General features: G+C 41.5%; 1 protein-coding gene across 9 annotated transcripts in view; it reads right to left on the minus strand.

Moving 5' to 3' along the window:
* DLGAP1 (DLG associated protein 1) overlaps positions 1-27,391 on the minus strand; it is a 435,141-nt gene that overhangs the window by 105,201 nt on the left and 302,549 nt on the right. For all 9 annotated transcript variants that reach the window (XM_076329901.1, XM_076329904.1, XM_076329905.1 and 6 more), the window contains one exon: positions 23,573-23,787. In XM_076329901.1, the coding sequence (XP_076186016.1) occupies positions 23,573-23,787 (215 nt within the window). The remainder of the gene's footprint in view (positions 1-23,572; positions 23,788-27,391) is intronic.

A 27,391-nucleotide genomic window follows, 5' to 3' on the forward strand; every position in this document is an offset into this window, starting at 1 on the left:
GGGCCAAAGAGTTGTGGTGAATGGAGTTCAATCCAGTTGGCGGCCAGTCGCAAGTGATGTTCCCCAGGGCTCAGTGTTGGGGCCAGTTCTGTTCAATATCTTTTATCAGTGATCTGGATGAGGGGATCGAGTGCACCCTCAGTAAGTTTGCAGATGACACCAAGTTGGGCGGGAGTGTTGATCTGCTCGAGGGTAGGAAGGCTCTGCAGAGGGACCTGGACAGGCTGGATCGATGGGCCCAGGCCAACTGTATGAGATTCAACAAGGCCAAGTGCCGGGTCCTGCACTTGGGCCACAACAACCCCATGCAGCGCTACAGGCTTGGGGAAGAGTGGCTGGAAAGCTGCCTGTTGGAAAAGGACCTGGGGGTGCTGGTTGACAGCCGGCTGAACATGAGCCGGCAGTGTGCCCAGGCGGCCAAGAAGGCCAATGGCATCCTGGCCTGTATCAGAACTAGTGTGGCCAGCAGGAGTAGGGAAGTGGTTGTCCCTTTGCACTGGTGGGGCCACACCTTGAACACTGTGTTCAGTTTTGGGCCCCTCACTACAAGAAAGACATTGAGGTGCTGAGGTGTGTCCAGAGAAGGGCAATGAAGATGGTGAGGGGTCTGGAGAACAAGTCTTCTGAGGAGCGGCTGAGGGAACTGGGGTTGTTTAGCCTGGAAAAAAGGAGGCTCAGGGGAGACCTTATCGTGCTCTACAACTACCTGAAAGGAGGTTGTAGCGAGGTGGGTGTCAGTATCTTTTCCCAAGTAACAAGCGATAGGACAAGAGGAAATGGCCTAAAGTTGCACCAGGGGAGGTTTAGAATGGATATTAGGAAAAATTTCTTCACCGAAAGGGTTGTCGAGCATGGGAACAGGCTGCCCAGGGAAGTGGTTGAGTCACCATCCCTGGAGGTATTTAAAAGACGTGTAGATGCGGCACTTAGGGACATGGCTTAGTGGTGGACTTGGCAGCGTTAGGTTGACAGTTGGACTCGATGATCTTAAAGGTCTTTTCCAACCTAAATAATTCTGTGCCACCTCTCCCGTCTATTGAGACTCAAAAGTCATCCATGGTCTGCTCAGATTAAACTCTTATTTTAGTAATTCAAGTATTTCAGTCTGCCAGCCAGCCACCTGAGAGCACGTGTTTGAGGGCAAGCCCTTCAAAAAGGAGGGAAGGAGATGCCTCCAGGTTCGCTCAGGCACAGCTATTGGCATTGGACTTGGACCGCTTCACCGCCACTTCTGTAATTGCTGCTATTATCGTGAGTCAAATCATACTGTCATTTTCCTCCTCTTGGGTGTCTGGTAACACACTCAAAATATCCTCTTGCACACCTGCGGATCTGCACTTCCTGACGCATTTGTGGCGAGAACTGAAGTTTGAATCTCACTCTGTATTAATATTGAGCTTACTCCTACTCAGAATACTGACAGACAGCTTTTTTCTTTTTTTAACCTCAGGGTATCTGGGATCAAGATATTCCCCATTGCAGTCCTTGTGCTATTCTACAAAAATCACAGTCTCCACAAGCTCGGACCTCACCTGCTTAATTTAATTTTCAGGTCTCCCCCATTCATACATTAGAAGTTTGATTAATTCTGCCAGTGGGAAAACCCAAGAATTACATCTCTCTGCCAAACCGCAGGAGGAAAGCAGTTACTTTTCAGGAATGTCACCCGGCCATGTGCTGAGCTGGCTGCACAACCAGCCCTCCCTGCTTAGCACCGCAATTTATGCAGGAGCTCTGGCTTGCTCCCGGGAGTGGGAGGATAGTGCTCCAGCTCAGCTAAAAGGCATCTTCTGGGCAGACTTCCCATAACTGAAAGTACTCCTGTGCTACTCCAAGTTACAATATTGGGCAGTATTTATCCACAAATAATGTTTTCCAGTGAATACTAAAAAATTATTTGCTGTTGAATGTCACCGCAGTGTTTATTTAAGAGCAATTTTTCCTGACAAATTGCAATGCATTTTCAGTGTTCAGCGTCCTCAACTCCACAGGGACCTGAAACCAGGTGATGGTCACCCACACACTGCATGGCCATGAGCCTGCAAGCCCTGCCACGTGCCGCCTTCTGAGCCACCTAGTTCAGAAAGACATTTCCAAACATCCGGGCTAGATCTGTATAAACATCTCCCAGTGAGATTAGGAACATGTCTTAGTTTTGCAAGTCAACACTGTTACTCCAAAACCTTGACGTAAATAAGCAGCCACCTGCATTTTCCAAAAATGCATTTTACATATGCAGCATTTTTCCACTTCCTGTTCAGCCTTCTGCCATTTCAAAAGTTTCAGATACCTACTAAAAAAAAAAAAAGGCAGATTCAACACCAGCTGTACAGATGTGCAACACAAACCAAACTATTGGAGAACTCTGAAAAGCAAGTATGTTTTAAAGCAATGAGGAGGGTAGGCTAGTAACTCTACAAGGGAGAAGGGAAAAATCCCAAGTCCAACTAAGCTAAGGGGCTGAGCTCACCTTGTTACATCGCTGAGTAACAGCACTACCTCCAAATGAATGTTTGAGAAAGCAAGATTCAGGGCCAAGCATGCTACGTGACAAATACTTCGAGTATCCCACCTGCTGTGGGCACGCATTATTTCTTGATAACACCTGCAAATTATTGACCTGGACTGTAATATGTGCTGGTGGTGGCTGTGGATTTTCTCTTCTCTTCTCTCTTGATGGGTTCATTTTGAAAGATCATATGTGCACTCTTACTAAGTGGTGTCCTGGTTTCGGCAGGGATAGAGTTAATTTCCTTCCTAGTAGCTGGTACAGTGCTGCATTTTGGATTTAGGATGAGAACAAAGTTGATAACACACCGATGTTTTAGTTGTTGCTAGGTAGTGCTTACACTAGTCAAGGACTTTTTAGTTCCCATGCTCTACCGACTGAGAAGGCTGGAGGTGCACAAGAAGCTGGGAGGGGGCACAGCCAAACTGGCCAAAGGGACATTCCATACCATGTGACGTCATGCTCAGTACATAAACTGGGGAAAGCTGGCCGGGGGGGCCGCTGCTCGGGGACTGGCTGGGCATCGGTCGGCGGGTGGTGAGCAATTGTACTGTGCATCACTTGCTTTGTGTATTATTATTATAATATTATGATTTTATTTCAATTATTAAACTGTTTTTATCTCAACCCATGAGTTTTTCTCACTTGTGCTCTTCCAGTTCTCTCCCCCATCCCACCGGGGTGTGTGTGGAGTGAGCGAGTGGCTGCGTGGTGCTCAGTTGCCGACTGAGGTTAAACCATGACAGCGGCTATTTCAGTATCCTCTATTTTAACTGGTTTGTATTTGAAAAGCACTAAGCAGTTTAAAGTGCCTGAAGAGAAGACTGCTTTTTCTTCTTTTCTAAGCAAGTACTTCTAACTTATTACATTTGTTTCTCTGCAGACACCAGGAAGGTGGTGACTTGAAATCCAAGCTACTCCTGATGGCATAGAGGTTGAGAGGGGGATGAAAAGACAGAGCAGTGATCTCCTGGATAACTCTACAGCCAGTTTCTCGAGCTGTGTATAAGTATAGCTTGGAGCTCAGATATGACTTGCAGACATCCCCGCCTGATAAAAAAAATCCAAAGATTTTGGGGGAAACTGTTCAAACAGAGTTGTCACTGACTAAGATAAACCCCTGCAACTTCTCCTGTCATACCAAAGAAGCTGGCAATACTAACTTTTCTTCTATTATTTTATTTAAAGTAATGTCTAGAATATAAGTAAATGAAAAAATAATGGTGTGCAGTACGGTTTCTGGCAGATTCTCTACTGATTCTCTGGGCAGCAGTGTCTGCTGCTGTGGGAGATTTTCCCTTTTATCACTGATATTGCACAGCAAAAGTGATACTCCAGGAGCATGGAGATTTTCCCTCCATGTAACTTTACCAGAGCTATTTGTCAGAAAAAAGAAGCTTATACCACTTTCCCTTCAGGTGCTTTTACATCAAACGAAATCCCTCAAAAGAAACCCAGATAATTAAAAAACTCCAGCTGTCCGTGTGTATTTTATGAGTCTCTCTTTCCATTCCAAAGTCTTTGCAGTTTTGTTTTGCAGTGATTACAAAAAGACCTGTCTGCTGTACTGAGATACAACATGAAGTGATAACCTGTTATTTCAGGTATATGTGAATTACACGGTGGTCTGGGCAAGTTGCCTTGTCAATGGTTTTATAAATAGGGCCAAAGCACTGAATACCTCGAGGTGGAAGTCTGCAGTTGATTTCCATTACAAAAACTTTTCCAATAAATAGAAATTTGCTCAAAAGTTGTAAAATTATGCTTAACACACATTTTTAGAATTTTTTTTTTTCCTTTTTTTAAAAACAGATGCCTTCTGTGTTATAGGCTATCATTGGGCCAAACTTGTACAGAATGAATCCTGATAAAGCAGAACTAATTATATTTTGGAGTATGAGAGAACAAAGGAAAAAAATGTCTTGAGAAGCTGCATAATAGTGCTAAACCCAGCTGAGGACTGAAAAGGGATTTTTTTTTTTTAAATTATTTAAAATAGGTATCTTTTAATCCCATGAAAAAGAAATACCCTGAAACATTTATTTGGATCTGGGAGTAAAGGAATGAAGAACCCGTTATCATGCCATTCATCATGCTGTTAGTGTCAAGTGCAATGGTTCAGATAGAGACAGTGAGGATGTAAAAACTATTTCCGAAGAGTGGATGCTCTTCAGTGTTGAGGATCTTCAAGGATCTTCAAAGGGGTTTTGCACCTCATTTTAAAGGAAGAAAGCCTTTAACTCCTGAGAAGGTCAGCTGGCCTCTTGTCCTATAACAGCAGGCATTCTTAAGTATTTCCAAATATTTCTTTGAATTTAATTGTCATACTTAGAATCAAAATATATGCTTTACTGAACTGGGACACTGCTCTTTTCCAATGAAAAAGTAAAGCAAAAAAATCCAGCAAGGTCAGATGAAAAAGAGAAAAAATGCCCGAACTTCTGTGTTTCATAGGGAAAGGAATAAAGCTAGTTCCTTACAGAGGACTGATTAATAGTGTGCGTTCTATCTTGTATAAATCACAGACCAACCAACCACCTGTGAATGAGTTAAGAAAAAACTCTCTCCTTTTCAAATGATAGGATACGTGGTGAAGCTGAAGATGGCCTTCTGTCCTACTCAGAAGATGAAAATATCTGTGTATCTATGCTTTTGTTTAAAACACCATAACAGAAAAAAAAAGGAAAGATAAACTCTAAAATTTTCTGGATAAATAACTTCTACCTGGCATTTAAAACCACGGACAATGGAGTGTGGCTCATGGGTTCAGATTTCAGTGTTGACCGAAATTTGCTATGTGACCTGGAGGAGAAGTATAAACTCTCAGGCTCAGCAAACAGGTATGTTAATACTTCCCTACAACGCCTCTCAGGTGGCTTTGTGATGCTGAATTAAAGTTAGCAAACATGACTTCTCGATGGCAGAGAATAGCGGCACCATATTTTTATTATATTACTGGAGGCAAAAGTGATAGAACAACTGAAATAATAAAATTCAGCCCCAGAGACAGATATTGTATATTAAGCGGAATAGCTGGTTAATAAAGAGTAAAGAGTGTTTGGTGTGATGGTCAAAAGGTACTTTAGAAGAAATGCATTTTTTGATTAAAACCATTATTGACTATGGATGGTGATTTACAATATCATCTCAAGTCAATGGTTTTGCTGAGGTAAGACAGAACGCCTTGAAAAGATCTCCAGCCTAATAAAACTTCAGTGAGCTATGGAAAAGTTTAATGCCTAAAATGTCAATTTTAGGCAAAGTGTAATGAAACCTATATTACTTTCTCAAGCCTCACAACTCTTATGAGGGGGGTTGCAATTTTGCCTTGAAGTTACATAATTTAATTGAGTTGTATGAGGAAGTACCCTTTTCCTTAGATTACCTCTTCCTTAAATGGCTGTTGTACTTATAGCAGCTATTTTTACTGCTCAGATTTTTTGTCACCTTGATTAGGAAAACAGCAACGTTATGATACTATATTAATCCATTTTTTATTGTCAGGAGCAACAGGGCAGAGACCTGTCTGACGATGTTTGAACACCAGCATGTCTTTGCGTGCAGGCGGGATGCACAGGGCCACCTTCGAAGGTCTGCTCAGCATCCTGGGACTCTGGCTTCTCCTGTGATGTGCCAGGTAAGGGCCAATTTGTCAAGCCACTGAATTTTGTCCCCTCGACTAAGTAGATAGGGGTTGCTGCTAGGCAAAATCAAGTGGAGCATTCCAGCTCTGCAACCGGAATTTACATTTTCCTGAACTACCCACGAAGGGATGTGTTTGGTCTCTCTTAATGACATGAACATGCCTGAGCTGCCCACTGGTGTGTGGGCATGCATTGACACATCCAGGTAGATGGAGGAAGCACTAATATCCTGCTCACTGTCCAAACACAGTTCCCAGTATTGCACCATGACTAGACAAACTAAGCTGCCTCAAATTCATCACTTTTTCAGTTTAGCATACGTCAGAGATCAGCTGTGATAAATCACCTGGTTTGGTGTAATGTACTGTGTGGAACCACAGAAATGCAATACAAGTGGGGCGACCTTCTTTATGTGACTGCTATGGGGAATCATGTAATATAAGGTACAGAAGGGACTGGGAAAGCTTAAGAACACTGTAGAGAGGGTGGCCTTGAAAATTTGAAAGGCTGGTCACGTAACATAGTCATGAATGTGTGCACAGAGGCACCACGGATTACCAAGCAGGCAGGGAGCTGGAGGATGCTAGCCTGAAAAAAGTAAGTTCCCAGTAGCTAAGCTAATGGAATAATTCCTCGAGATGTTAATAAAGAGCTCCATTTATTCTCACTGGAGCCAGCCAGCCACTAGAGGGAGGAATAATCTAGTGCTGCCAATGACTGCTATTTATTACGCTTCTGCAATGCATTATGTTTTTCTTAAAGCTCATCTCATGAGGCTTGCAAAACCTTTCCAGTTAAAGGAAAAAACCCAACCTTCGAGTTTTCACAGTTGGTGAAGAAAGCACACAAACACAAAGTTCAAGGACTCAGGAAACAGAAAACATATAAAAAAGATGCTGCATACCTATTATATCTTAGAATATATCCTGATTTTTACAGCCCAGATGAATTGTGGACCTGATTTCCAATTAATTAGGATTCATAGGGCAATTTGCTTTCATAGCATGCGGCATATCATTACAAAAATGGTAGGATTTAAAGCTTTTTTTTGTGCTTTTCATGAATGAAAGTATTTTTCTTGGTGACTAGAAAGGGCAGGTCAACACTGGGGTTGAAAAAGGAATTTTCCTTCTGTCAAGAAACTGGCAACTTGCTAAAAATGTTACTTCCATATTCTTTAAGAATAAAGCTATTTGAAAGTAGAAACCAAAGAAAAGCCCAACACAATAATACACTCTCAATAGCTGTATTACCAATCTTGCTCCTTTCACTACAGATAGCTATGCTAAATATTCATTTATAGCAGGAAGGAAGCAATTTGGATATGTGAAGGCAGGTTTTTGTGTGTACAGCTATTCACTACTCACTAATGAGAAGATATTCAGTAACAGGAAAACAATAAAATTAAAAAGTTGTTTTCATCTAAAGATAAGCAAGTAATTAATTAGATAGGTAATTGCTAGATGGTTAGCAGGTCAAATCTTGGAGTTTTGCTGAAGGTCTATCAATGGGAAAGTTTAAGTCACATTTTCTTCCTCAACTTAGACAAATTCTGCTTAAGTTAACAGGCCCAGTCCTGCCTTTCCAAACAGGAAAAAAACCAAGCTTAAACTCAGCAGAAAAAAAATGGATCAATATTCCTCATAAGACGACTGTGGCAAGCTCATGGATAATCTTTTCTGTTGTGAGTGCACTAAGATCTTGGGATTTAAGTAGAAAACTGCTCCTCCAATAGCTCCTGTGGGTTTTACTGTCCCTGGCTGCACCATGCTCTTAGTGGGCAATTAGGCTGCCATCAGTACAGGGCCATCGGTGCTGCTGTCTACCCTCTCCAAAGAAGAGAAATAAGGAGACAATAACAGAGATAAACGTTTCTTGCAACCTTCCAAATGGCTTTTCATCAGAAAATTCACAGGTTTTCCAGGAATAGGCATGCACAGAGCATACAGTGGGAACCCCCTCCACTCAGCCAAACTGTGATTTTCAGCGTGTGTGGTGTGCTTGCTTCTCCATGCAGCACATACCATGGCAGCTCAGGCTCTGAGATGTATTAAAATACCTTTTCCTAGCTCTGAAGGCCTTCCCTATGGGGAGAAAAAAAAGGCATTTTAAGATTCCCTTCTGCTATACTGTGAAGGATAACAAACACAAAGAAAATTTGTAGACATGTGAGTGGGAAGCCGTGCATTAGCGTACGTAGGCAGGGCGTAGAGGGAAGAGGAGAGGTAGGACTAGCTGAAGGGAAGCATGCCTATCTATCATTTACCCCCTGTGAAAGTATCCGAACCACCTCTGGGACATATGTTAGCAATGGGTGTGGGCTGCATGGTGGTTAAGAGAGGGGGAGATGTGTCAAGTTATGAGAAGATCGTACCTATGAATTTCAACAGACACAGCAAAATGCAACATGAGTTACTGTTACTCCCAGGAGTAGCGTGCTCCCCTTTGGGTTTTCACACATCACGGGGAAAGCAAATACGTACAGCAGGTAGAAAGAGAGAAGAGAGCATCCTGGCAGCAGGATGCATGTGGGAAGCACAGTTGAGGAACTACAAGAACCGACCCTTTTATCCCTGGCTGAGGTCTTGCCAGCCTCTGCAGCTCTTCCTCCAGCAGGGAAGTATGAAGACGATTCAACTTCTTCCCCACGCTGTGCCTCGCTGCTTGTGCAATATGGTGGGGCTCTTCCCAGGCATCTCGGCGAGCACAAGGAAATGCTGCTGCAAACCTTGCTTCAGGAGTACAAAACAGGAGCTAAGAGCACGGTGGCAATGACTAATGATGACGGTATTAGCATTTCTGCAGCCTCTTTAGAAGGCTCCGTAATTGCTGCACTAACTGTAATGAATCAATCCTCGTGACATCCCGATGTGCAGGAGGTAAGTGTTATTATCCCTTTTTACCCAGAGCTGGAGGCACATCGATATCCGCAGCTGGGAAGAGGCCAGGCAGGGAGCAGCAGTGGTGGGCCGCCCAGCACTCCTTCCTCGGCCCCTGCTCCCGAGGCCACAGCCTACCTGCCGTGGAGGCACAGCACGTAGGTGTGGGGGCCAGAGTCTCCCACCAGCCTGTTCCACTCCGGCAGAAAAAGGGGCACCACACCTCAGAGTTTTGCAAATTCAGTTCTTCATTTTAATCGCTCGACTGATCCTCCCCTTCGCTACGGGAACAATGCAAGCCAGGCACTCGTTCCAGGTGCACCCCTCACGCTCTTTTTAGACCTGAGAGACACCGAGCAGCCAAATCATACCTTAGAGTGCTCCTGAACTATAATTAACCTTAGTGTATCATTTTATGGAAGAGAAAGCTGTTAAATGTGTCTGAATTCAAAATAACTTGGAAGAACAGTGGCAAGATAATGTTTTTAACAAGCAGCTTGATTAACTCATGGCAGAGGTTATCATCCCATTGTGTTGGGTAGGAGGCTGACATTTAAAACTTCGTATGTACTTTGTCAGGGGGGAGAAAAGAACCTCCATAACTCAGATTTTAAACGCTACACTTGAGACTTGTAAACAACCCACCGCAGAATCCAGTACTGAGGACCCAGATCCCAATTGCATAGTATCCCCAAGGACTTTCAGAGAAACAGTCAACAATCATTTTTCCGTGCTTTATTCCTATTAAGTCTTACGCCTTCGGGAAAAACCCAGTGTTGATTTTGAGTACAGTGCATACTTCCCCACGGAGAGGGATGCCCTCCCAATGGGTATCTCAGGCCCGTACTGGGGGCAGTGGGCAGCCCAGGGAGCAAGGCAGGGGATTTACATTCATCTCAGATCTAACCTGGATCAGATCTAACCTTCCAATTCTGGCTGGCTTCAGGGCTGCCCATGATAGAAACACTGAGGGAGTAATAGTGAAATATAAGATAATACAGTAAAAACTGTAAGATTCAACTCAGAAGCAAGCTTTTACCTGTTTTTGGCTAAAAAAAGGACTAATTTTACTTTTCCTCTCTAGAAATAGAAATATTCTATTTATGAGAAGGGATTAGATTTTTTAAAAATATTAATAGTTGAAAATATTGTAAAACAAGCTTACAAATAAGCATCAAGAAGTTCTAAAATCAGTGTTTTAATTATTACTTTACATGTCATTTTTATTTCACCTCTTCTTTAAAAATATTCCTTAAAAATAAAGATTCTTCCTCTATGTATTATTTGTCTATTACATACATCATTTAAAGGAGGTACATAAAATAAAACACATAATCTGTAAACATATTCAAAAGATGAAGAATCTCTGCGACATCAACATCAAACTACAGCCCTGTTTTTAAAGAGACAGGTGATTAATTCTCTGTATGAACTTCAAATAGATTATTTTATTATTCTTTGGGCTGTTGCCCTGAAGGGAACTAGTTACATTAAGTAACAAGCTACCATTATGTGGCCATACTGACTCTGAGAACAGGGGAAGGAAATACAGTCATAACATGCAATTTCAATAGAAAACGAGGGCTTGTCAATCTTCTGCCAGAGGCAAAACACTCAGGCAGATACTGCAGTCATCACAGAGATATAACGAATCTGATTAACTTCTCTGGAGAAGGGACAATTAGAGCTGATAGGATAAAGCCTCCCTGGCGTTCACGCATGTTTGCACAGGGATCAGTGCGCAAGGGCTGCCTGACCGCTGGTCGATGGCAAGGGCACCTCAGCTGCCAGGCTGCCGTCATGAGCCACCGTGACAACTTCTGTCCGGAGAACTGGAGCAGGGAGCAAACCCAGTTGCCCAGGAAATCACTTCAAAGATATCTTGAAGGGTGACTGAGTGCAACTAACCACCACGTGTACGGTGGCAGCAATGGAGCACCGAAATGAAGGAAGGCATAGCCATTTTCCAACACAAGCTGCATGCCTCCCTGGCGAGCAAAGGATGCAAAGAGAAAGATCCAGGAGTGCTAGCAACAGACCAGCTCTAGTCAGGACTAGAAACTGTGGGATAAAAGAACCGTGAAAGACTCACAAGGATGATATTAGTAACAGGACTAGTGAAAAAGGTTAATAATTAAATCAACACTGATGAAAATCTTAGCAGGACAGTGTGTTAGGATCAGGGCTATAACGAATGAAAGCAGAAGAGAATGCTACACACTCATTATTTTCAAAGGTGTGAAATTCATTAAAAAAGGAAATAAAATAAGCAGTGGGGAGATGGAAATACAGAAACAGTTGACAGTCAGAAGGTCATTCTGTCACTCTGTGAAGGGACAGTGACTCTAGATGTGGTATTCTTCATGCAGATCTTGGCTCTTTTAATGGTGAAAGGACGCTTAGCTAAGTCCTGAGCATTATTACTTAGGAATATTAAGGAATTACTTAAAAAAGAAAATCAGAGAGAAAAGAAAAGAGAAAGGGACAACAGAAATAGTGACATAGTGCTGACATTCATTCCAGCCACTGTCAGTCTAACATCTTATTTGAATAAGGCATCATCCACTCCCTCTCAATTCAAATTTGTTCTTCACAGGTAAACAGCAATTAATTTGTGCCCCAAATCAAATGATCTCTAAGGGGGGGGAGGGAAGTAATAGACAGAGAGTTACTGCTCTGCCAGAAATTACATTCTACCCAACAGTAAATGACTGAACAACTGCAGTGGCACAGCCTGACTCACCAGCATTTCAAACAAGTCTGAGCAACAAATCTCTGCCAAAGCCCTGTTGTCTCACAGCTTTTACAGCCACATGACTGAGATGAGTCCAACAGATCCTGCACTAGTCTGAAATCCATGGCTAGACATTTAGATTGGAACCTATTGACTAGACAGTGCCAACGTTTCTGAGATTTCTAACATCTTTGACTGCAACTTCATGAGGATGGTTGAATGACATGTTGGCTACACCCCACTCAAATAAGGAAAAAAGACCTTTTCAAAGTCAGAAATTGCCCCCCCCCCCCAAAATTCCAGCTTTTATAAATATAATTTCTTTCACTGCTATAAACATAAATATTATGAGATAAAGTCATGACTCAGTCGATGACGTCATTGACACCATTTCACCCAGAGTGGTTGTAAGCTTTCTGCATTACGTATTTATATATCCTTGGTTTTGAGATTTATGCAAAGTTCAGAACCAATTATTTCTCTAAATGTGATAAAAGCAAAGCAGCAGTTTTAATTTTTGTAAAACAAAGAGTAAAAGTAATAGATGAAGTAAGAACCTTGTATTATTTTGCATTCTAGCACATTTTCCAATTTTTGTTATGCAGACAGTAATAAATATTGATTATTACAAGAGAGAGTTTTAATAAATGTCTATATTATGCCTATTTTGGTGTGATAAAGTAATAAATAATAACTGTGAACATTTTTAGGACTAGCCCAAGGAGGACTACCTTCCAGAAGAAGTTTTTCAAGGTTTCCTTTCAAGTGTAGAGTAATGAAGGCTTAGCACAGATTTGCAATAGCAATTGTCAGACATAAAACAGGAGAGATTTATATACTAGTCCTGAAAGCTCCTGAGCTTGCCTTCAGCATGATACATCACTGTCACAGTGCAGAGCTGCACAGACACAACCCAAGCATGGCTGCCACCTTGACATCACTTAAAGAAAGGGAAGGATTTGGGTGCTCTGGATGTGGCTGCTGGCATTTGGGGATGACAAAACCAGTTAGTGCTTTCTGTGGTCCCTGGGCTTGCTGCAGGAAAAGCTGCTGGGCAGCTGGAGTGCAGGCTGGTCAGGTAGCACAGCCCTTCTGGAGGGGAATGGGAAATTGCCGTGCAACTCAGCTACAGATGCAACTGCAGAAATCTCTCACAGGAACTCAGTAGCTGCTGCAAAGGTGCTTTCAACAAAAATATTTTTTTCACACCAGCAAATAAAACAAGCAGTGATCGTATGATGGTTCTCTATCTTTGTGGTGTACAATGAATAAGAAAGCTGGCACAATGTAAGAAAGTCTTTAAGGATTCTCCCTAATTTGTCCCCTCCTGAAAAGATTTACAACTTCATTAGGAGGAGAGGAGATTTTTTAAAAAGTCAGGCCTCTTCAGATGAACTTTCATTCACGTGTGTCACTAGGAGCAGAGTGGTATTTCATGCTGCCCTACTTCAGCACCTCGACTATCAGGGGCCATACACTTTCTTTGCTGCCCGCTGCCCCTAACCTTCATCCCATACTGCACCCAAGCCAGCAGAGAATTACTAAAATAAGTTGAAAGTTACTCCATCTTAGCAGTAACACAAACAAGAAAATACAAGAAACAAATGACTGGGCATCAGCATGACTTAGACACTAATAGTATCTTTTATTTGTAAGGGCAGAACAATTACTCACTTTCATGTCTCTCTCTCTCACCCTAACGTGATGCAAATTAACAGAAGATCCCAAAGCTTGTCTGCAGAAACACTGTTTGTCTTGTAATTTCACATTAAAACTAAAGCGAAATACACTATTTTAACTTTTTCCATTTTTAATCTAAAAGGGTTCCAGCATTTCACAGTGAAAGAATATTGCACTTCTAGCTGATCAGAACAGAAAATTATTATGAATAATTAACTTAATTATTGTTGCCTGTTTGCTTGTCTTGTTATGTTGGACATTAAAGACTCCAGACTGAATTTTGTGCAAACGCGCATCTCTTTTTATGCCTGTGAATTTTCTGCATGGCAGATTTAATACATCAGCTGAGCTCCCCTTAGCAAACTAAACCACATAGTACAAGATCACATACCGAGAGTCATGCATGGTATGGCTGGCAGCAGTTGGAACATAATTTCAAAACGCTAGCAATGAAATAACATTTCAAATACATGAAAGAATTGCGCAGCACTGCTGTGGGTGGGTATCTATATTTACCATTCCACAGCAGGCCTTCAGGAATAATTTGGTCCTGATGAGAATTTTATTTTTATATTTAAAAAATAAGTTAAGGAAGTAAGAACAGTGATAGTGGGTATACTCAATAGCCTGAGAAAGACAGATAGAGAATCATAGAAGATAGGTCTGGAGGGGTCTTCATGAGGTCATTTGGTCCCTCCTCCTACCCTAAAGCAGGATCAGCAATACCTAAATTTGTCCTGACAAACATTTTCTACCCTTTTCTTGAAAATGTCCAGTGAAGTGATTTCTTTTGGCAATCCATTCCCGCGCTTAACTATCATTACCATTAGGAAAATTTTCCTAACATATAGCTTGTGTATGCCTTTGCAGTCTAAGGCAGTATTTCTTCTCCTGTCCCCACTGGACATTATTAACTTCCTTTCTGAGGCAGCCTTTTAAGTAGGTGGGCAGAAGCAGGGCCAAAAATAAACAAGACCAGTTTTGCACACAAACATGCAGGTTGGCTGTGTAAAAACTATATCCTGAAAGAGATGGCTGAAAAACACATCTTGGTTCAGCGATTATAATTGCGTTTCTTAAAGCAAGCCCTAGAAGTGCCCATTTGACCCATAATGTACAGCGATAGACCTTGCTTTTTAAAACAGACAATGGGATGGACTTGAATTCACCAAAATCATTTGCTCTAAAATGAATAAATGTTTGCAGGATTTAACTGAGAACAGCCAAAAAGTTGGAAGCCCTCACTTTCATCTGCAGCTATGTCTAACATAAAGCTAAATCTTGTGCAATGTTGAGCCAGATGACTAGATACCGGACAAGGATTTTCATTTCTGCAAGTAAGGCAATGATCTAAATGAGGTTGCAGCTTTTCTTTAACAAATTATCGACTTCCAAAACTCTGCTGCAGTATTGCCAAAAGATCACACTTTGACTAGCAAAGTTAAAGGCTTTTTTTTTTTTGGCCGATGTTTATTCTTATGTAAGTTAGTTGTAACTGTTTCATTGCCTCAAATTTCAGCAAGTAAAGGTAAAAGTACAAGTGAGGCAACAACTGTAGTAGAGGTCACAGATTACAACAAAATTCTGACTTCTCATCTTAGAGAAACAAGAAATAACATTATTTATACAAATGTGACAATACTGACCTAACAGGGCATAAAGGCATATGGAGCTAGGTGTGGACAGACACAAGGGTAAGTTTTACGATGGGATAAGCACTGTCTGCTAGCAGTGAGACTGTAATAGCTAGGGCATCTCAGTTTCATTGCAAGATGAACTGGTGAGGTTCATCACAGAAACAGAGAGGAGGAGCGCCCATCCTACCTACGTACTATGCAGTGAACTGTAGGAAAGCCCTGCCTCCACAGAGGATTGTACAGTGAGATGAGCGGGTTCATTTCTGTGCTGTAAAGGCATACATACTTTTGTGTGAGGGGACACAAAGCCCAGAAGGGAAGCTGCCGTGGGGCACAAGCTTTCTCACATGTCCATCAGTGATATTAAGCATTAACTGACCGTACATGCTTTATATATCCATCAGTGGAAAGTTGCAACTGTTCGTTAAAAGCTCCAAGCTCTAATTTCCTTCAATAAATCAATATCCTCTGCTCCTTAAATATCACGTACACAAAACAGATGTCAGCTGCCATAAGGAAACCATTGGCTCCAGAGGTATGCCCACCTACTACCTCAAAATAAATATATTTTTTATTGTCTTGCCTTTCAAAATTTCTTCTGACTTATAAATTATTCACTGAACTTAATCATACCTGACACAAGAACCTGAGAAGTGAGAAACCTGTCCAACAGCTTCTCCTGAGCTTTCAGAGAGAAGAGAGAAGGGATTGCAATAATATGAATAAAAAGCTAAGTAATATTTCATGCATCAGTGACTGCGAGCTGGAAAAGTTACTACCTAGGCCAACAATAGTTCCAGAATACTATTCCTTCGGCTGCATATCCAAAGCTCATGGAGATGCTCCAGTCACTTTCACAGGAAATCCAAAAAACTCCCCCTTGAAGCAAACAAACAAAACACACCTCAAGGAAAATGGAAACAAATCTTTCACTAGCTAAAGGTTTGATGAAAATGAAAGAGACCGCAACACGAAACAATGAAACACGCTGTACTGGAAACATACGTAAAGCACTAATAAAAGATTAATCAGACTTATTCCTTTTGTACTAATTAGGAAAGTTATTGTTCCCTAATTGGAAGTCACTCAACAAGAAAGAAGATTAACAAGCTTCCCTGCATGTGTCTAAAAATATTCACTATAAGGAAGATGAGGTATTGCATCACCTTATATTTTCCCTCTCCCTTCCCCCTGTATGTGATCTGGGCCAGTGAAGTTAATTGGACGTTTTCATTAATTTTAGCAGAATGAGGACACCACCTCCATTCAAAAAAAAGTATGCTTTTGTTTATATGACACCTTTGTCTGAGGGTATTTTGGAGCATGTTATAGTAATATAGTAATATAGAAACACCTTAAAGTCATTCCTAAGACCAAGATGGTTTTCATACCTAAGGATGTATGCTACGCCATATGGTGAAGTGCAGTGTAAGGACATCAGCTTCAGTTTGCTCAAATGCCAGAACAGCCTAGCCAGTGTGTCAGGCTACAATTATCCTTACGTCCCTTATCATTTCCCTCAGGACAGACACTTCCCAAGAGCAGCATTTTAGAAAATCTGAGAAAGTGGGAGAACCATCTCCAGAGTTTATATTGTTCCATAGTTTCCTGAGAGCTGTATATTTCAGTTTGAGAAGTCATGAAGATATCTACGTACTCAAATGCATGTGTTGCATCACTATAGGAAAATCAAAGCTATAATGACCTCCAGCTTTGCGCATAACATTTAACAACAACCTTGCCATGTGACATTTAATTTGCTGTGTCTTTAGTGTAAAAAGCTTTTGGACCTTTGCTCATCCTTTCATTCACATCAGTCCTAGCATCATGTTTGAAAACAGACATTATGCAATTTCACCATTAATTCACTCAGTGCAGACGATGCACTTTACCTTCCCATCAGTCTATACGGATGTGCCCATGTGTGCATATCACCTTCCTCCTGATCACCACAAATTACCACCAGACAAAACTATTTGGGAGCTTTGCAGATTATAAAACTATTTTGATCATAATTTCTTTGACTTTTACAAGGATCAGGGGATTTTCTATCTGAAACATCTTATACTATGTAACAATGGGGTGGTTGGATTTTTTTTGCAAGTCATCGTAGCAGAGCTGGTCCTGCAACTCTGTCAAGATTTGATTTGTAATACAGGTTAACCTTAGCTTGAAGGCTTGTCCTCCAGGAACTGACCCGATCAATTCTCAGACAGGTGATGAAAAGTTGGAATTCAGGATGTATAAATCAGATCTACCTCTTTCTTCTTGCTTTTGTCACTGTTATTGTTTGCTACCAGATTCTGCCTCTTAATTGAGCTTGACAATTTACTGTGATTTTATAGGATATTAAGAAAAATGGCACAGAGGTTTTCAAAACTATTTTATCTTCAGACTCCTATAAACATACAAGTAGAAAGTACTTACACTATTTGTATTAGCACATAAAAAATATAAGCCTGGATGTTCACAAATAACATGCACATATTTTTAGATATTATATTTGGAATGCCTCTGATAAACTTTAAAGTTAGGAATTGGTTACTTCATTCTAAGTATCACTCATCTATGCAGTAAATCACAGGAATAGATGCAGGAACACAGGTCAGCAGGAGAGCACCTGAAGAGCAGCACAAAGGAACTCCAGCCAGTAAGACAGCTTCATCGGGGGCCCAACTTAAATGCCTCTGTGCAAATGCACGTAGCATGGGGAATAAACAAGAGGAGTTAGACACGTGCACACACCTGCAGGGCTATGACCTTATTGGCATCACTGAGACGTGGTGGGATGGCTCCTATGACTGGAGTGTTGGGATGGAGGGATACAGGCTCTTTAGGAAGGACAGGCAGGGGAGACAAGGAGGGGGTGTCACCCTCTGTGTCAATGACCAGCTGGAGTGCATGGAGCTCTGCCTGGGAATGGATGAGGAGCCAACTGAGAGCTCAGGATTAAAGGGAGGGCAGGGACAGGTGACATTACGGTGGGCGTCTGCTACAGGCCACCAGACCAGGAAGACAGAGCGGATGAGGTCCTCCACAGACAGATAGGAGCAGCCTCACGCTCACAAGCCCTGGTCCTCATGGGGGACTTCAACCACCCCGATACCTGTTGGAGGGACAACACGGCAGGACATAAGCAATCCGGGGGGTTCCTGGAATGCATCGATGATAACTTCCTTCTCCAAGTGACAGAGGAGCCAATGAGGAGAGGTGCTATGCTGGACCTTGTTCTCATCAACAAGGAGGGGCTGGTGGGGAATGTGAAGCTCAAGGGCAGCCTGGGCTGCAGCGACCATGAAATGGTGGAAAGGAAAGATCCTTAGGGCACCGAGGAGGGCGCACAGCAAGCTCACTCCCCTGGACTTCAGGAGAGCAGACTTTGGCCTCTTCAGGGATCTGCTTGGTAGAGTGCCATGGGACAGAGCCCTGGAGGGAAGAGGGCCCCAAGAAAGCTGGTTAATATTCAAGGATCACCTCCTCCAAACTCAGGAGCGATGCATCCCAACAAAGAGGAAGTCTGGCAAAAACGCCAGGAGGCCTCCATGGATGAACAAGGAGTTCCTGGACAAACTCAAACACAAAAAGGAAGCCTACAGAGGGTGGAAGCAAGGACAGGTAGCCTGGGAGGAACACAGAGAAATTGTCCGAGCAGCCAGGGATCAGGTAAGGAAAGCTGAAGCCCTGATAGAATTAAATCTGGCCAGGGATGTCAAGGGCAACAAGAAAAGCTTCTATAGGTATATCGGGGATAAAAGGAAGACTAGGGAAAACGTGGGCCCTTTCTGGAACGAAACGGGAGACCTGGTTACCCAGGACATGGAGAAGGCGGAGGTACTCAATGACTTTTTTGCCTCGGTCTTCACTGGCAAGTCCTTGAGCCTCACCGCCCAAGTCACAGAAGGCAAAGGCGGGGACTGGGAGAATGAAGAGCTGCCCACTGCGGGAGAACATCAGGTTCGAGACCATCTAAGGCACCTGAAGGTGCCCATGAGACCCAATGAGATCCATCTGTGGGTCCTGAAGGAACTGGCGGATGAAGTTGCTAAGCCACTATCCATCGTATCTGAGAAGTCGTGGCAGTCCGGTGAAGCTCCCGCTGACTGGAAAAGGGGAAACATAACCCCCATTTTTAAAAAGGGAAAAAAGGAAGACCCAGGGAACTACAGGCCAGTCAGTCTCACCTCTGTGCCTGGGAAGATGATGGAACAGATCCTCCTGGAAGCTCTGCTAAGGCACGTGGAGGACAGGGAGGTGATTTGAGACAGCCAGCATGGCTTCATCAAGGGCAAGTCCTGCCTGACTCACCTAGTGGCCTTCTGTGATGAGTGACTACATCACTGGACAAGGGAAGGGCTACAGCTGTTGTCTATCTGGACCTCTGTAAGGCCTTTGACATGGTCCCCCACAACATCCTCCTCTCTAAACTGGAGAGGTATGGATTTGATGGGTGGACTGTCCAGTGGGTGAGGAATTGGTTAGATGGTCACATCCAGAGGGTAGTGGTCAACGGCTCAATGTCCAGATGGAGACTGGTGCCGAGTGACATCCCGCAGGGGTCCGTATTGGGACCGGTACTGTTTAATATCTTCATCAATGACATAGACAGTGGGATCGAGGGCACCCTCAGCAAGTTTGCAGATGACACCAAGCTGAGTGGTGCAGTCGACATGCCTGAGGGACGGGATGCCATCCAGAGGGACCTGGACAAGCTGGAGAAGTGGGCCCGTGTGAACCTCATGAGGTTTACCAAGGCCAAGTGCAGGGTCCTGCACCTGGGTCGGGGCAACCCCCGGAATCAATACAGGCTGGGGGATGAAGGGATTGAGAGCAGCCCTGCCGAGAAGGACTTGGGGGTACTGGTGGATGAAAAGCTGGACATGAGCCAGCCTTATCTAGATACAGATCTTCATGAAGTTTGCTGGAACTTCACATCTTTCAGACTTCTGTCTCTCTAGCAAACTTGGTTAAAGTTGGCCAATGGATTCAAAAGTTACTGGGAGGTGCAGGTGACAGGTTGGCATGTGGGCAGACAATGTAATTGCATACTTTTTTCCCAACGAATACCGGGCTAAACATAACCAAGGTACATATAGATAGTGAAGGAATATGTCCTGAATCAAGCTCAGCTGTAATAGAAATGTCAGTTATCTGTTGCCTGCACCTTCTTTAGAAGTTAGCTAACCAGTCCATTTTCCATCTGCTTGTAAGTAAAAGATAAACTTTTGCCACTTTTCAGGAATGGGCAAGAAAATGTCACTTTTTTCCAGCTGGATCAGTTTATCTAGACTGTGAAAGATTAAACACCAAGAGGATACTGCCAGCAAAGACAGAGAGAAAGCTGCTTACTTCCTGGTAGGATAATGAGAGTGCAGCAGCGGAGGTGTGCATTTCAAGATCACAGCAAGCTGTAGTTATTCAGAATAGTACCACAGCATATGACACATATGCTGTAACCACATGGAAACCATGGCATGGGAGGAATATTGTGGGAGGGAGATTGTAAGGTATAGCAAGAAAAAAAAAACCTCAGCAAAAACAGGAAAATAAATTTGTATTACGTAAAGGAGATATGACACAGTTGTGCTGTTCAAAAGTTATTCCTTATATAAAAAGAAACATTGGTAATAATGAAAACCCTTTCTTAGAAGAGTAGGCGCATGAGCTATGGTAGGTAGGTAGGTGGGAGGAACAGTGTGGGTTGTGAGACCAATATTAGACTTATACTCAGAGAGGAAAAGTCCCACAAGATGAAAAATCCCTTCAAAAACAACAGTGAAAGCAAAAGGGAACATGTTTTTAAGTTGTTTGCTCTGCCAAAGATGAAAGCGAAGCCAACTAGAGACTGCATACAGAAAACAGAGAAAGAGAGTAGCAGAAAGTAGTGCAGAAGATCCCTGACAATTACCACTGCAGAAACACCGCGTTCACAAGGTGCCTTGCTCTTCACTGACAGAAAAAACATAATTAAAGGAGTGAAATACCACCCAGCTTTAAGGCGTTAATAATGTCCTGCAAGGTCAGCTAGAAAGTCCACTGGTGTCAGTAAAAGGTTGTCTGCTGACTAAAGTGGCTTTTGGCTCATTTCCATAAAGCTCTTATTCAGGTGTAAATTGAACTCAAGTCAACAGTAAGCCAAGGAAATAACTTGTTATCACACATTACACAATTGCTTGATGACCTATATTCAGTGAGTTAGGGGCCCTAATTTAGTCCCTGGCCGACATGCCAGCAAAACTCTATTCACAATTCTCAGAGTAATCAGGGTAGCTCTGGGAGGAACAAGCAATGTCATGGTCAAGGTCAAGTCATGCTACTAAGAAAGTATGACAAAGTCTGCAAAAAAGACCTAGCTTAACAGAAGACTTCAATTCCCAGAGCAAGCACTCTTGGCTAGTTCTCACAAAAAAACCTCCCAAATTATCATGTTCAGCAGAAAGGAATAAAAGCAATGCATAATTATGTATTATACAATTTGTCTCTGAAAGTGGAAAGGTGTCCCAGGAAGAGATATTTCTATAAAGTATCATCATAGATTAAAAGAAATAATTCTACTTCATCCCAATTTATGCTGAAAAGTCATTGAAAAAGAAAAGTTATTTCATATTTTGTCCTCTTTTTTGTTTCACTACCATTTACCATTTCCCCCTTCCTTCTACTCTGTGATTTACATCCTACTTCTGCATAGCTCCTAAACTTACATGAATTTTACAGAGTGCAGCTTAAAATTAAGCACATTCCTAAAAGCTTTCCTGAATAGGAAGGGATTAAAAAACATATGTGAAATGAAGTATTCGTACAAGCACTTTGTTGAATTACGATGACTTCAAAGCTGAACCCAAAAGCTTCTGCACCTAGCCCCTCTGATCTAACATCCTCTGTGGGCGAACAGTGACATGTAGGACTTTTTCTTTTTAATAATTCCATATTCTTTTGCAAATCTCATATCTACAGAGAACAGAAATGACCAAGAGCAAATACACTCCCTGTGATGCATTGTACTTCACACATACGTTATGGAACTATGGAACATGTATTTCTAAAGTCTCAAAAAGAATAAGCTCCGTGCCTGATAGCGTGTCCATGCATGAAGCATGGCTTTATGGAGTTTGTGGTGGTACATAACATTTATGTTGACCTTGCAGAGGTTGCAATAACTGATCTCAGAGGAGGAGTTTTGGCTCAGGAAAGGATGTAGTAAAGTCTGCTGGATGATGAGAGGAATCACTGGATCCCTTGAGCAAGTGCCAGCTAGCTTATGAAAATCCCTGCAGAAAATGAGACTGCTTTCTCCTTTGGACACTAATGGAAAGACAAAGCAGAAGCAATTCCTGGTGTCCCCTGAGACAAAGGCAAGCAGGCTGCTATGGGGAGCTGCAATAAGCATGTTTTTGTCTTCTGGTCTATTCATCACTGCTGTCAAGAGCATGACATTCTTAACAAGGATCAAACGCTTTTCTCTAAAATCTATTTCTCAGATAAAGTCTCTGGGAAAAAAATGGGGTAGAGGAGGACAAGGAAGGAGGGGAAATTAATGAGGGAAATGCAGAAGGAGTCTTTTGTCACTAATCACGGATGCTAGAAGAGATACAGCTCTTTTTTTTTCCATTTTAAAGCTACAGCCTTAGGCAAGTTATACTAAAATTAGGTTATTTTTGGTTCAGTGAACTATGATTCACTATTATAGCTACGAATTTTTCAGAAGACAGACAGAAACGATTGTTCATTTAAATACACACTATTTTTTTTTAAGGATATAATTTATTTTCTTGCTTTAGGGGACCTCTCCATTTTAGAATAATTTAAAACAAAACACTAATACCAAAATTGTCCATTTGTGCAATTTGCATGAGAATTTGGGTGGCTCTTTTAAAAGGCCCACATAAAAGAAAAACACAAAGTGACATTAATAAAACATAAATTCATCATTCCTCTTGACTAAAGCTTTCATAAACGATTAAAAAAAATTCAGGTTTGGTTATACTTCTCCACAAAATACAGTGCAATTCTGAGTGAACTAAAGAGTGGAAACCATGGATTTGTTTATTTTCAGACAGTCATTGTTCTTTTTAATTAAATGTCAGATGCTCTCTGATGAGTTGCAAAGACTAGCTTAGGGCTAATTTCACACGTTGAATATATATAAATACACAATTATGCAAAGCTTTTGCAGGCCAGAGCTAAAATTCAGCAAAATATTTAAAGAACAGACCTATTGTACATACCCGAATACTCACTTACACTAACAGGTTGAAATACTTTGCAAATTCAAAGTGCAGGTGGTAGGGTCCCTTTTCAGAATAACATTGAAATACATTCCCAAATCTACTCTTGTTCAGAAAAAAAACAACCAAAAATAAGCATGACCGAACACACTTAAATACTTTCCTTAAATACTTTCCTTCCTAGAAGTAAAGAGTAGAAACAAATAGGAATAGAAACTATACGTCTTAATGGAGAGCTCTATATGATGTAGTAAAACATGAACTTACTTGAGGGTGGTGAGCTCTGTAAGGGATGGTTGGGTGGCCTTGAGATAGCTCTCTCTCCGTGCAGCAATCTTTGGAGATGGCTTCGGACTTGTGTCTGAGTCTCCACTGTCATCATCCCCCATGGCTTTGATGTAACTGCCACTACGCATTCGTCGGCAGGGAATCTCATCATCTTTCCCTCGTGGAGTGTATCCAGTCCATTCATCTTGAGGAACCTGAAGTGATAAACACAATTCCTTTATTAGTACACTCTTCTCTGATGTAATTGCACAGCAAGATTTGACCGTGCTAAGCCACAACAGAGCCATAACAAAAACTCTCATGGCCAAGGGCCCATCCTCAACCCCATTTGACTATGGGTTGCTGTTTGCAGTGGAGGCCTGCTTCTCCCCCTCCATAGTCACAAGCACCTCTGGAGTTGTTATTTTCGACTATCTGGGAAGTTTCTAGCAAACATGCTGACATAGAAGCCCCAGTTAGGTCTAATACTGGGCTGGATAAATCTGTTTTTTTGGTTGTCTTCATTCAAAGCATTTACAAACCAGATCAGGGTATTTTTGGTTCAGCTCAACATATGGAACACCTTTGGGGAGGCACAAAAGATGAAATACGAATCCCTATATCACAATCTTTTCAGACAGCGTGTGCATAGCTACACTCACCAGTATGATTTTGCTTCAAGATACATTTCAAATTAATGGAGCCATGTACTAATGATCACAAAAGTAGGTTTGCAAGTGTTAAATTATACTACTATTGCTTCTATAGCATAATTAGAGCGACTGAACACCCACAAGCTTGCAGGGATCCTGCTTTTGAATTATGTTAGTCTGAGTGTCTGTGTCATACAACCCTTTATTCCCTTCTTTTTCTTCTTATTGATGTGCATTATTTCTCTTGAAGTAAGTGCTGTCCATTCTTTGCATTGGAAATCTGGAACGCTGGGAATGTGCATTCATGAGATTTTGGGACGTAGCAGAGGACAGTCCAAGAGCATGGTGCTCGTGCTCACCCATCCTCTCCCTTCCTCTGCTCTTGGGGCTTCTGACCATTGTAAACCAACACCCTTCTCTTTCCTGTAACAGCGGAAGCAACATGCAGTAGAGCAGGGTCCTTGAAGGAGTTCTCCTGAAGTTATTTTGCAGAAACCCCATTTTTATAGTAAAGGTGAAACTGCAAAAGGGCTTTTTAGTTAAACATATTTTGTGTTATATTTAAAGTAGTTGTGAATTTTTAGTTTGCTACTTTTCTGATTATTCTTAGTAAATCAACTCTACAAAGCAAGCTATAGCTACAAAGCTCAGAAACCCTTACAAACCATATTAAACAAGGAGTCTCAAGTGTGGGTTGCTAAAATTTGTCCTGCAGCTTACAAATACCAAACTATTCATAAGCCATGCCATTGCTTTTTTTCCTGCTGATTTCAAACCCAAGACCTTGCCAACTTTCTTTCTTCACTGACTCTTCTTTTCCTGCTACTGACATCATGATTTAGGGCCTTCCTTGAACTTCCAGGCTCAAACGAGTCTTTCTTTCCTCTTGTGCTCAGTCTAAGCTCTCTCTTTTCTCCCAGATCTCTCTTGGTCAAGTCTGGCCTCGATAAATTCACTTGGAGCTTTGATATTTTCCTCAGAGAACTCAAGATTTAATCCTGGAAGTGTACTCTAGTTTGTATCTTTATCAACATTTCTTCTTATGTCTCAATGTTCCTTCTCAGGACTCGGACTTCCTGCTCAGTTGCTCCATGTTTTATTTAACCAATTCTTTCCTTGTGCCTTTTTAAAGTAAATTTCCATGTTTTCTTTAAATATCCTTTAGTTAATGACTCTGGTAACTCTAATTCTATGAAACATTTAAGTTCTTATCTTCCAGCAGCACACAAAGTTTGTTGCTGTTTTATTTTATTTTTCTTTCTTTCTTTTTCTTTTCTTTTTTTTTGGTTTTTGGTATTTGCCTGGGCTTCAAGAATAAAAGTTCCTTAGGGCAGGAATATATTTCAAAGTCCAGTTTTCTTATTGCACAATGGCATGCAGAATTGTATATCTATAGAAAGTAATTGAATAAATACACTTTAAAACACTTAAAATATTCTTCTAGAAAAGGGTAAGACTCTAACTAAGAACTAGAGTATTACAGACTGAGAGTACTAAGTACTAAAAGAACCCACTGGAGGAACAGGATTGAATATACATTTCTGATATGTTTCTACGTCAAGTTAAAAAAAAAGAAAAAGCAATGTTTCAATTCTGTGGCTTCTAAATTTATGCCTAGACCCCAGATCTGGAAAGTTGATGCTTTCCTGGTGTGTATACATTTGTAAAGTGCAAATGAAGGTAATACTTGGTAGTGGTTTTGATTCTGATTTTTGACATACAAGAGTACGGAGCATTTTACACTCCTCCTCCAGCCACTTATGACAGACAGAGGATAATATTTTTTTCAGGTCTTATTCTTGCATTGGTTCTAGGCCTATAGCATCATCAAACAGCAAAAATACAATCTATATTCATACCACCCCTCACATACATTTTGGAACCTACAGCTCCTGCTTGTCAACTGTAAAACCTTGACTTTTCAAATCACTCATGTACAAAAAAGAAGTTAACACAGGTTTAGTAAAATCAAACTCTGCTGACATTTTGATGACGTGCTTGGACTTCAGTCAGAAGTTTAAAACCTGTAATAGTGTATTTCCAATCAGTTTTCAGGCAGATATTAGATATCTAAGTCAGAGTACGTAGAGAATCTGTGAATTCTCAGAGGACATGCACTTTAATCTGTTTAATATTTTATTCATTATGCTTTAGTTAAAGATCTGTGCTTTTTCTCATTAAAATAAATCAGTGAATTAATCTTTAATGCACCAAATAAAATATGTTAGTATAATGTTAAGGTCAGTGTCTTTAACTGAGAAAAAGTCAGGGGAGTTAAAGTTACAATGCTCATACAGCACCCATAATTCAGGCAAGCTGAACACTTGTAGTTTTATTAAATAATAGATATACTGTTAAATTTAATGCTGTAGTTTATAGGTGCAACACAAGTGATGAGATATAGTTGCTGTGGGCACCATAACTCTGAAATTCTTGAGTACTGTTATCAATAACCCTATACATAAGTACAATACCTTTTATCCCAAAGCTTCTCAAAATGATTTAGATACGATAGGCCAAGTTTTGAAAGCTGGTTGCAATGAATCTACCACAAAACTTCCTATTTACACATGCAAACACCGTGTACCATGATGAGCTTTGAATGCATTGCTCTAGCCCCACAATTTGTATGATGTGATCGGGAGGAAGTTTCCAGTTTGAGCTCTGCTCACTCAGTGAAGTGAGCAACCACTGAAAAACAGCACGCTACCTTTTTAGTAGCTCTTCCACCTTTTAAACACTCTAGTTGCAGAAAAAGAAAGCTGAGCTGTTCACATAGAGACGAGGGGCAAAGCAGTCTCAGGGAGTGCCACAAACCCACTGGCTGGTTTGTGTACTGGAAGTTACCTGCATGCGCAAAACCAAAGGAAATGATACAAATGCAACCCAAGTTCCATTACCATATTATGGGCTTAATGTAATGTAATGTATGTGCCGAAGAGAAAAGGATGGCTGTGGTTAGGAAAAACATCCAGATTTAGAGAACAGCCTAAAATATCAAGCCAGAATATGCTTCTAATTTCAGTTAACACATTGAGGAAGTCAGAGTTTTTGTACAAACTATCTTGCCTGCCTAGACAAAGCTGCAGTAGAAGAATGTAATGGATATTTGATTAAAAAGCTATTTTAGTTAAACAGTTTGCCCAGTTTTCTTGCAGATATTTAT

The sequence above is a fragment of the Aptenodytes patagonicus genome, chromosome 2 (assembly GCF_965638725.1).
Source record: "Aptenodytes patagonicus chromosome 2, bAptPat1.pri.cur, whole genome shotgun sequence".
Taxonomy (NCBI): Eukaryota; Metazoa; Chordata; class Aves; order Sphenisciformes; family Spheniscidae; genus Aptenodytes; species Aptenodytes patagonicus.